Source organism: Numida meleagris, chromosome 5 (assembly GCF_002078875.1).
Source record: "Numida meleagris isolate 19003 breed g44 Domestic line chromosome 5, NumMel1.0, whole genome shotgun sequence".
Lineage (NCBI taxonomy): Eukaryota > Metazoa > Chordata > Aves > Galliformes > Numididae > Numida > Numida meleagris.
Genome location: NC_034413.1, coordinates 23,899,618 through 23,909,638, shown reverse-complemented (window position 1 = coordinate 23,909,638; position 10,021 = coordinate 23,899,618). Strand labels below are relative to the sequence as shown.

At 42.6% G+C, this 10,021-nt stretch overlaps 1 protein-coding gene across 1 annotated transcript; it reads left to right on the top strand.

The window, feature by feature from the left end:
• TMEM254 (transmembrane protein 254) lies at window positions 2,516-8,340 on the top strand. Its single transcript, XM_021399921.1, has 4 exons — window positions 2,516-2,756; window positions 3,057-3,160; window positions 4,338-4,397; window positions 6,834-8,340. The coding sequence occupies exons 1-4, from the start codon at window positions 2,649-2,651 to the stop codon at window positions 6,952-6,954; spliced, it is 393 nt and encodes a 130-aa protein (XP_021255596.1). The 5' UTR covers window positions 2,516-2,648; the 3' UTR covers window positions 6,955-8,340.

Below are 10,021 nucleotides of genomic sequence, written 5' to 3'. Positions count from 1 at the left end.
CCTTTGTACTTCCCGATGAAAGTGAGATAGTCAATATCTCTAAGTTAGAGATAGCAAATGTTTCTAAACTGGGGGGTGGGGGAGAACGAGAAGTTTTCCCCAGTGTTAGATACAACAAAAACTTCAGCATTTGAAAATCTAAGAAAGTGATATGCTGCTATAAACAATGTGTGAAATGAGCCAGATATATCTTGGGGATTAGTCAGAAAGAATGCACTACTCCATTTCATTGTTTTCAGCAGAACTGACCCATTTCAGTTACATACTCAGTCACTGTGGAGACATCAGGACCCTCCAGAAATAATTTCAGTGGGAAAAAAAAAAAAAAAAAAAAAAGAAACCCACGCAATATTACTTTAAAAAAAAAAAAAAAGTAGTGCATCTGTCTTTGAGATATACTGGGTAATCATTCTGCCATCATTCTCATGCTGCTGTTCTGTTAGTAACCATCCTGTGTGAGTGAAAAAGTTTGTATGCAATTATGAGAGAGCACACTTTCTTCCCCCTAACTTGTTTTTAAGATTGTGCTTTCCCTCTCTTTTCTGTGGCTTTAACAAAATAGTGGTCTTTTCCAACCTTAATGATTCTGTGATTCTACAAATAGTCTCAGTGAGCAATCTGTGTAGCCTGACACAGACTAAAGCTATATTGCTCACCTTTGAATGCCTACAGAGCCCAATCATAGAGATGGCAGCTAAGGTGATTGTTAGTTACCAGCATCTGCATGTACTCCCGCACAGGAAGCTGTTTTGACGCATCACACTGAGATACGTGTTACAAAGTATACACTAACCCTGCCACACGTGAGTGAGCCACATGCTGCTGGGAGCTGCCAGATCTTGTTCCATCATTGATTGACACGGGTTAGAGGAAGTGGCAGCAATCTCAGAAGTTAGGGCTGGTGAAGCAAAGCAGGCAGAAATAACTTTGTTTCCTCTAACCTTGGCAAAGTGAGTTGGTTCATCATTTTTCGTTACTTCACATAGTGATGTTTGCATCTGCACTTTCTAATTCAGATTGTATTTGCCGATAAATGCAGTTCACTGACAAATAACACTTCCAGCACTGGAACTGGAAAGGTAGCTAAATAGGAAAACATACATACAAATCTTTTTGCCAAAATATGATACATTTTTCAGCTAGACTCCAAAAACCAACTGCCCCGGTGTTAGTTGTCTGGCACATTCTAATAAGTCCTAAGAAACAGCAAGAAACACTAATCAGATAATTTGTCTTTTGACTTCAAAATCTGTCTTCAAAATAAGATGAAATGCCCCCTGACGAGCATGCTTCACATCAGTGCGAGTTACCAAGCTCAGTCCAGAGAGACTCAGTAAAAGCAGCCGTAACAGCTGGGCCAGGTGACGGTGGGACCCCTGACAGAAGGGTAATTGCCCTACACGGGTACGTCAGCACCTGGTGCTCTGTATGGCTCCTGCCCCATGCACAACAAACTTGATGGAGTGCTTAAGAGCAGTTGGCTCGATCCCAGCACCACCTTTGGGCCTACAGGCAGGGAGAAACTGTGTGGAGTCTGCCAGCAGCAAGAACTTAAATAATGGGCATGGCCATACACTGAATTTCATAAAGCTCTGCCAGACAGCGAGGCCTACCAGGTGGTGTGGCCAGCACCTCCCATACAGCAGCAAGCAGCCAGGCAGCTGCCCACAGCCATGGTGCTCCCGGCAGTGAAACTGTCTGCGTTCAGGTGGAGGCATAGCTTCCCCACACCAGTGGTAGCAGACAGGAACTTCCCACAAACCTGCTGGGGCCTCTGCTGCACTGCAGGTGTAGGGTGCGGAGCTCAGGGCAAGCACAGCAGGCAGCATGGTCTGGGGGTGAAGTGAAACCACCACAGATCCTGCTCCTAGGTAGCAATCCCTTCCTGCAGTGCAGCACTCATACTGGGAAGTGCGGGCCCTGCTGAATGAGTTGCTGAAGACAACAGCTCTAGAGAGATATCAGAGAGATGTGTTTAAAAGGGTGGCTGTGCTCAGCCATCAGGCTCAGAGCACTGCCACCACCTCCCACAGTTCATCATGTTGGGCGATGTCAGGCCAAGGTGGCAGTGCTAGGGAGCATGCAAGTGGCCCTGCCACCTTTCACATGGCTCCAGTGGCTCCTCTGGGCAAGCTCAGCACCAGGCCAACGTCCCAGGAGGACATGGTGTGGAAAATGTCACAATGGAGTTGTTAAAACTCTTTAATATATAGCACAGCCCCCAGCGTGCTTTACACCCACTGGAACCCCACAAGCACATTGGAAGTGAACCGAGGCCCTTCCCGCTCCCCTCGGCCGTGCCTGAGGAAGGTGACGGCAACTGCCCGGGCTCCCCGCTGTGCCGGACCCCACTGGCGCCGCGGGGCGCCCTGCCACAGCCGGGGAGCCCCGACCACGACTCGCGGCGAGTGTTGAGGCCGGATTGCGCCGCCAGGGGGCGCTGCGGGCTCAGTAGCGGGGCCCCGCCGGGCCGGCACGAGGAGGCCGAGCGGCAGGAAATGACGCGGTGCAGCGCCCGCCGTCACGGGGCGGCCCACGGGCGCGCCGGCGGTCAGGCGGCGTCTGCGGCCGCTCCGCCCTTGCTCCGCCTCCCCCCGCGCGGCAGGTTAGCTCTGGTAGCGGCGCGCGGCCCGGCGGTTGGCGGCAGGATGACGGCGGCGACGGGTGCGGAGAGGGTGCGCGATGGCAGCTGCCACTTCCAGCGCTCGCGGCTCATCTGGATGATCGGCATCATCTTCGGCATGATCCTGCTGGGCGTAAGGGCGGCGGGGCGCTGGCACGGGAGGGAGGGAGGGAGGGCGGGCGAGCCGTTCTGGGGGCGCTCCGCGTGGGGCAGGTGACAGGAGAGGGGCGATCCCCGCCTTGCAGACCCCTGCTGCTGTCAGACCGGCGGGCAGCGCCGTCGGCGCGGATCCTCCGAGGCGAGCGTGCCGCAGGGGGCCGTGATGCCGTGAGGGAGCGCTGTGAATAGATGAGCCCTGAGCGACCCGCGCACGGGGAGGGGCGAGACCCGAAGGTTACCTTGATATTAATATTTTTTTCTTTTCTTTTTGCAGTGGGTAACGCTATCACCTTCTACTATCCCTTATAGCTATTTGGGACTGTTCGGTGACTTTCTTCATTATTTAGTGGAGAACTACCACAAGTGGGTGTGCTACGGGTGAGTGCCATTTGGCTGTACGCGCCTCTCTGGCTGTCCCCGATGCCCGGTTAACAAGCTCTCCTGTAAGCCAGCTGTTAATTACACTTGGAGCTCTGCTGTCAGGCTCTTTGCAGCTAAGGGTGCGGGGCAGTAAGAACCCGGGAGATGAGACAGGCTAAGGCCAGGCTGGAAGCATAAGAACTCAGCTTACAATTTGGCATCTCTGTTGGTATAGGGAGAAAGAAAAACATACAGATAATACTTTTGGAGACTGGTTTACATACGGAGTTACTGGTCCGTATGGAAACTTACATTTGGTCTATCTCCTAAAAGCAGTTATGTTGCCAGATTGTTACTCAAATAGTCTCATCCTCTCTATGCAAGTCTTTTTTCCAGCTTCGATTTGAGAACATTTTCTACCCTGCTACTAAGTCCGCACCAGAACTAGTTGCTGAAGAAACTGCATAGTGCTGAGCTTTGCTGTGTTACACAACATGGTTTTTTTTTTCTTGTTATTTTAATTAGCTAAAGGCTGGAAAACACTTTTCTATAATCCAGCCTCTCGCCAACTTCCTCAAGGGAATCCTCAGACTGCCTTGTTTATTTTACTATACATAGTGTAGAAGATGGCCTTCATCTTTGCTCAAAGCATCCTATGCTTTAGCAAGGTACTGAATTGATCCTAACTGGAAATCCTGCACGGCCTTTGTATGAAAATTTATAGACCAAGTTGAAGTAATTGTCACATTACGTATTCTCGATCTATACGCACAAACTATACCTGTACACATAGAACTGTATCTGTCAAAGCTTCTGTAACACTATAGGATCACTAGAATGACTTCTGTAGGTAAAAGGATAGGTTTTGCACACTTAACTGTAATTAAGTCACTGCTTTCAGTAAGCACTCAGCTTAACCAAGTATTGAAACTTCTGGAAACATGCAGTGAGTACTTGAAATGGCAAGTTCAGGTATATTGTATGAGTTTCAGTTATATTTTCTATCTTTCTGGGCTCTAGGTTCTTTTAAGACGAGGCTTTTTTTTTTCCTCTCCTCTAAGATAAGCAACGCCTTGCTTTCTAGCTTTAAGTGTAGCAACTTTTCTGTGCTTACAGTTTGACATTCTTTGCATCTTGGATACAACGACCTTCCCTCTACTGTAAAAAGCAATAATACATGTTTTCTTTTTATTAGGTTCTATGTATCCTGGTTGATTCACATAGTAGAAGCCTTGTACGGTATAAAATTATGCCAGTAAGTTGGTCTCCTCCGCTACTTCTTATGTTAAATTCTCTGAAAAGGGTTTCTAGTACAAGTAACATGAGTTACAAACTGATTTTGGTGGTTGTCAGGAGCAGTATTAGTTCCAAGGGTGCTGATAAAATTCTTGCGGAGTGATACTTCGCTGTCCTCCACAAGAGGTTCTGCTGTAGTTGATAGCAGCTTGCCAAACTGGCAGCAAGGTCTGCCAAAGCTTGTCTGGCTGCATCCGAACACACTGTTCTGTATAACTGTTTTTTTGAGAATTACTCTTTGCATAAATAGGCGTAGTTTCTTATTCTTCATTGTTGGTTCAGATGCTGGGTAACATAGCAGTTCAGATAGCAGTGGAGAAATAGGTAGGTGTTTAATCAGGTCTTACCCCATCAGAATTTTGAGATTGCTAGTTACCTGTTGAAATAGATTGCATCTGCGTTGTGAAAACACACTCGGATATCTCAATTGGGGATTACTTAAGAGCTAGTGATATATGCAGGCCTGTGGAAGAAAATACTCACTGATCAGATTTTAATGCCAACTAAGTCTTAAGTTAGGATAACAAATTATTTGGAAATCCTTCTATTCCTTTGAATTTTGTTTGTAATTTAGAAGAATACAGATAATAGTTTTCATGCTCATATTTTGTGTTGATTCTTGTCACACTGCAGAAGAGATGTCAAGTTAATTTGCCGTTGTGAAAACTACAACTTTTTCAGCTTCCTTTAATTAAGGCCCTATCTGTCTCTAGCTTCTCAAATAACATCTCTTGGAAGCAAAGGGATTTTGTTCCACTAAAAGCCATGTGAAGTGGCTCTCAAGCATATTTTCTGCCTTCAGAATGGTATCTAATGATTAAATATTTCCCAAACTCCAGTTTTAAGCTATAGCTTTAAATTAACTTTAATATTAAAGCTTTAACTCTGGTTCTGCAGAAAGCTTTTAGATGTATTGGCTTAAGGTTATATTAAGAGTGAGGGAATTTCATTACCGTTGATCATACCAAGTGAATGTATTGCAAACAAGTAATGAAGTTTCTGCAGATAAGTGTTAAAGGTCACAATAAAGAGAGCGTGGATTGCCTGCCCATCATCTTCTGTTGAGGCATGCTTTTGTAGATTACTTAGTTGTACACTGTTTACTGATGAAAGAGATAGTGATATCCACACATGAACATCAGAAAGGAGACATGAAGAAGAACTAGAGAGATAGGAGGTATGACTTTGTTAATTAGTAGTGGTACTTCCATTGGGTTTTGGCCTGTATTTCTTCATACAGTCTCTTTAAGTAAGCTTGCTTTATATATAAGCAGGTAAAATTCTTGAGACCTAGTTTTTCAGTTTCTGCGCTCATTTGGAAACACTGCATTTGAGATTATAAAAGTTTTCCCACAGATAGTAAGAAAAAATTTAAGAACAAAAATTGAGAAGTGTTGTGTCAGTTAATACTGTGTAGACACAACAGATGAACTGTTGCAGCAAAGGTCAGTAGAGGGAGCTCCCTTCTAAAATGAAGAAGGGAAAGTATGCTTATGCTTGACAATTCTCTGGACATGTGAAATCAGTTTTTTCAACTTTCATGTTTGTACTTCTTTCCTCTGAAAATATTTGCCAACAACAAAAAAATGCAAGAAAAGGTGTGACATTCTTAAGATAATTATCTTTAGTAAGATGAATATGATCCAATTTTTAAGAGGTAAAAAGTGTGACAATATTGGTACTGTATGACGGTATTGGGCTGAAGTTACGATTGCTTCAGATCCCTAATGTATTTCGTGGAGCATAAGTCAGATTGGAGACTAGTTTTTTATAGTAATAGTAGACCCTTTTCTGAAACAAACAAAAAATTTGCATATGCTAATTTTAAACTAACAGACATAAATCAAGTCAAGCGTCTTGAGCCCCCTCTGCTGTCTTTTTCTAGCCACAAATTCAGGCAACAGTGCTTTACCATCCTGCATTGCACAGTCACACCTGAGCAGTTGTCAGGCCACTTTGCCCTGCTAGTGCATGGACTACCTTCAGAGTCTGTAGTCAGCAAGAAGGTACACATGGACTTGTGGTAAAGAGCAAAGGTAGACTGATATTAAGCTTGTCTGATTTCTTGATTCTTGAATTACGTAAACTGATCTTCCAAACTAACTTATTTCAAACAGCACAGACTGAAGTTGCAGATTATATATTACTGAGGAAGTTGTATGCACAAAGCCTATGAAAGTTTGTTCTGTTGACAGCTTATAATCCACCAAAATCACAAGAACTAGTACTGTCTTTTAGGAAATAAGTTTCAGTTTGAAAGGGATCTGAGATCAAATGTTCTAATAATGTCTGAAGTATCAAGGTTAGGTAGAAATATCTTACCTTTTTAATTATCACAGCATAGTCTGCAAGACTAAGCTTTTTGATACATTTTATGCTTTTGTTAACATTGCAGATCTAAAGGCATCACTGACCCAGCAGTTCAGTTTCACTGGTTCATTCAGACACTTCTATTTGGGTATGCTTCCTTCGGTCTCCTGGTGTCTTACAAACCTCCAGCCAAGAAGTACTACTAGAAGCCTGTGACAGAAGTCTCTTCTCACATCCTTAATCCTTATTTTTCAGAAAACAGCCTCATGTGTTTAGAAGCTGTAATTAGTTAAGTTACATTCCTACTACATGATGCAGTGCCCTTCTACCAAAGTAGCTCTCTCAAACTCAAAAAAACTCAACTATAATTCACAAGGCCCTGTGGATGGTTTGGTAGAAATTCAGCCTGTCAGTCTTGGCACTGCCAAAGTTTAATTCTCTCTATTATGCAAGAGCCGAAGGTTGCTGCCTTGCACTGTTTGACATAGATCGTTTACTCCAATTGTCATTGGTGAGAAAAGTCTCTGACAGTAGCTAGTAGTGGTTCATAGATGACCTTTTCACAGGGAGAATTTGTCCTCTACAACAGAAATTGTTATTTACAGCCACAGAGAAACTTGCACCTGTTTCGTGGCACGATATAAATTTTTTCCTACAGTTTTTCTACAGGACCTTTTGTTAGCTTTTTCCATATTTGTTAGATCCCGGTTTGTGTTTTATCAACCTACTTTCTTCAACAAAGGACAGACTACTTTATTGCTGCAGGCACATTGAAAAGACCAAGTCTTTTAAAAGACCAAGTTCCGATGAGGTGCAGCGATGAGCTGGGATACATAAAGCACTTTAACTTGGTTTAATACAGGTGCCTTAAATCTCATGCAGCATGACCTCAGCTTTCAAATGTAGATTTTCATCTTTGAGTTAGTGTAGTATATACTCTCTACAGAGTATAGAGAGAATCCTGTAGCTTTTTTGAGAACTAATTTATTATCCAAGAAAAAAACCACAGCATTCCAAAATGAAAATTGTATACATTGTCAAATGGAAAATAAGCATAACAAGTCAGCACTCACCCCATCTGCCAGATGTTCAGGTTCTGAAATCTCTGGTTTGTAGACCATCTTAAGCATCCCTCAGAGTATTTTCTGTATGTCTGATGAGCCCTTTTATCTTATTGTCTGTTTTACACCTCTCAGTATTTAACCAGAATTAGCTTTTTTCCTTTTTAGCACTTTTAGAAGTAATTACTATTTAAAATATTAACTGTTATTTGGGGAGAGGTTCTACCACACTACCCATAGTGCTACTGTTCTTGAAAAAAGGACAAGAAAACATGGGCTTTGCTCAAAAGAAAAGCTCCATGAGGCAGTAACGAGCAAGCATATACCTTGTGTAGTATTTGTGGACTATGCTATAGTATAAGACATCTGATACAGAAGTCTTATTAAGTACAGGTACTTGAGGTTTTTGCTTTTTAGCTAGTATTAAAAGCACAGAGAAACTAAGAGCTTTAAATAATGGTGGAGTGGCTTTTTTCCTTTTTTTTTTTTTTTTTTTGACCAACGGCCAACTGATACCACTAACAGTTTTTAGAAAAGTAGAAGGTATGTTTAGTGGTTAGAAAACCACAGGAATGTTGAGAACCTGAGCTAGGTTTCCCGGTGTAACTTTTTATCTTACTCTGTGATCCTTTAATAAAGATTTTAAAAAAATTGCTTGTGATCTTTTTGTTTATCCTGGAAATACATTAGATGTACTTCATACATTTAACTAGTCACTATCTTTACACTAATATCAATACCTGGAACACACAACATCAGTTTTTTCTTAACAGGCAGTTTTGTCTGGTTTTGTTTCCCACTGTATGCTTTCCATCAGTAAAACTATAAATGAAGTCAGAACTACTCTGCTGCCTTGCCCTGCCAGCAGCAGCCTGCAGAGCAAGCGCTTGTGATGCCAGCGGTCACAACTATCAGATCCTTTCAGGTGGATTCTAGAATGGAAAGAAATCACATCTTTGAATAGCTAGCAGCCTACTGTAGACTCCACTCAGTTATAAGGGCTTCCCTTTAGAGAGAGGATGGGAAAAGCTTTCTCAATGCAACGCAAGCTATAAGATCGTCAACAGGCAGTGCCTTAATTACAAAGTATTTCCAAGCTGGAACAAATTTTTAGCAAGAAAACAGCATCAGCTGATGAGCAGGGAGAAGCATTTCTTCAGGCTATCCTGATGAAGCATTACTCCTGATCATCTAGAGTAATTTTTTCCACTGCAATCGAAACAGCCTCTCTGTAACAAATGGGGAAAGCAGCAGAAATGTATCTTTTTTTCTTACAGCAGCACGAAGTTTAGACTGCCACATCTGCAGTCAACCCAATAGCCTGCCAGAAGGAAACACTTGCAAATGTTAGTGCCTCACTGTAAAGTCTGAAAGCGTTACTTCCTACCACAAGGAAAACCATATGAAGCTTAGAGAAGGGCTTTTACAGTTACAGAGCACCCCTAAGTAAAAGAGTAAGCCACCAAGAAAGCTAAGCTGACATTATGAAAGGTTTTCAGGATGGATATTTCTGCCATGCAGATGGATGATACTGCTGAATAGAAGAAGATGGAGTTTTTCATTTCAAATTGAAACCATAAGAAAAAAAACCCTTGCTATGAAAACCAATGTGTGAAGCGATGTCTGCTTATGCTAATAATATAAAGTAGAAAGAAGATACAAGATAACAGTACCTGCTATTTGCAGGCATTTCCTAGAAGGAGGTATTATTTTACTTGCGTGTTTAAAAAAAAAAATAAATCATTTATACAAGCTGTAAGTAACATCGATTGTAACAGTGATCTTACTCTGTGATTGCTTTGTAACTTCACCTCAGAATCAAATTCTAACAAACTACGCAGATTCTTTTTTCACTTTCAGAACATTATTCATGGAAGCACACGGACATGAGTGCAATGTACTTTTTAAAATAAAGAGTCATCTCCGGGTCAGCATACTTCAGAAATCACTGTTCAAAATCTCGTTCTGTTGATGGGGCTAGGTAAGGAACTGCAACATCAGTGTGAGGGACCAGCTCAGAACCTTTCTTAAACCTGAAGATGAGATGCCTCCTGTTTGTTTACAAGAGCTATTTCTAAAGTCTTCAGGGTTGCAGCTCATATTTGCAAGGAAGTTATGAAAAAAAGCCTCAGAATCACAGCGCGTTGTCTCAGTTTGGTTCTCCTTCATTCTGACCTAGATTCTTCTAAAGACAATGTCAGGCAACCTTGGA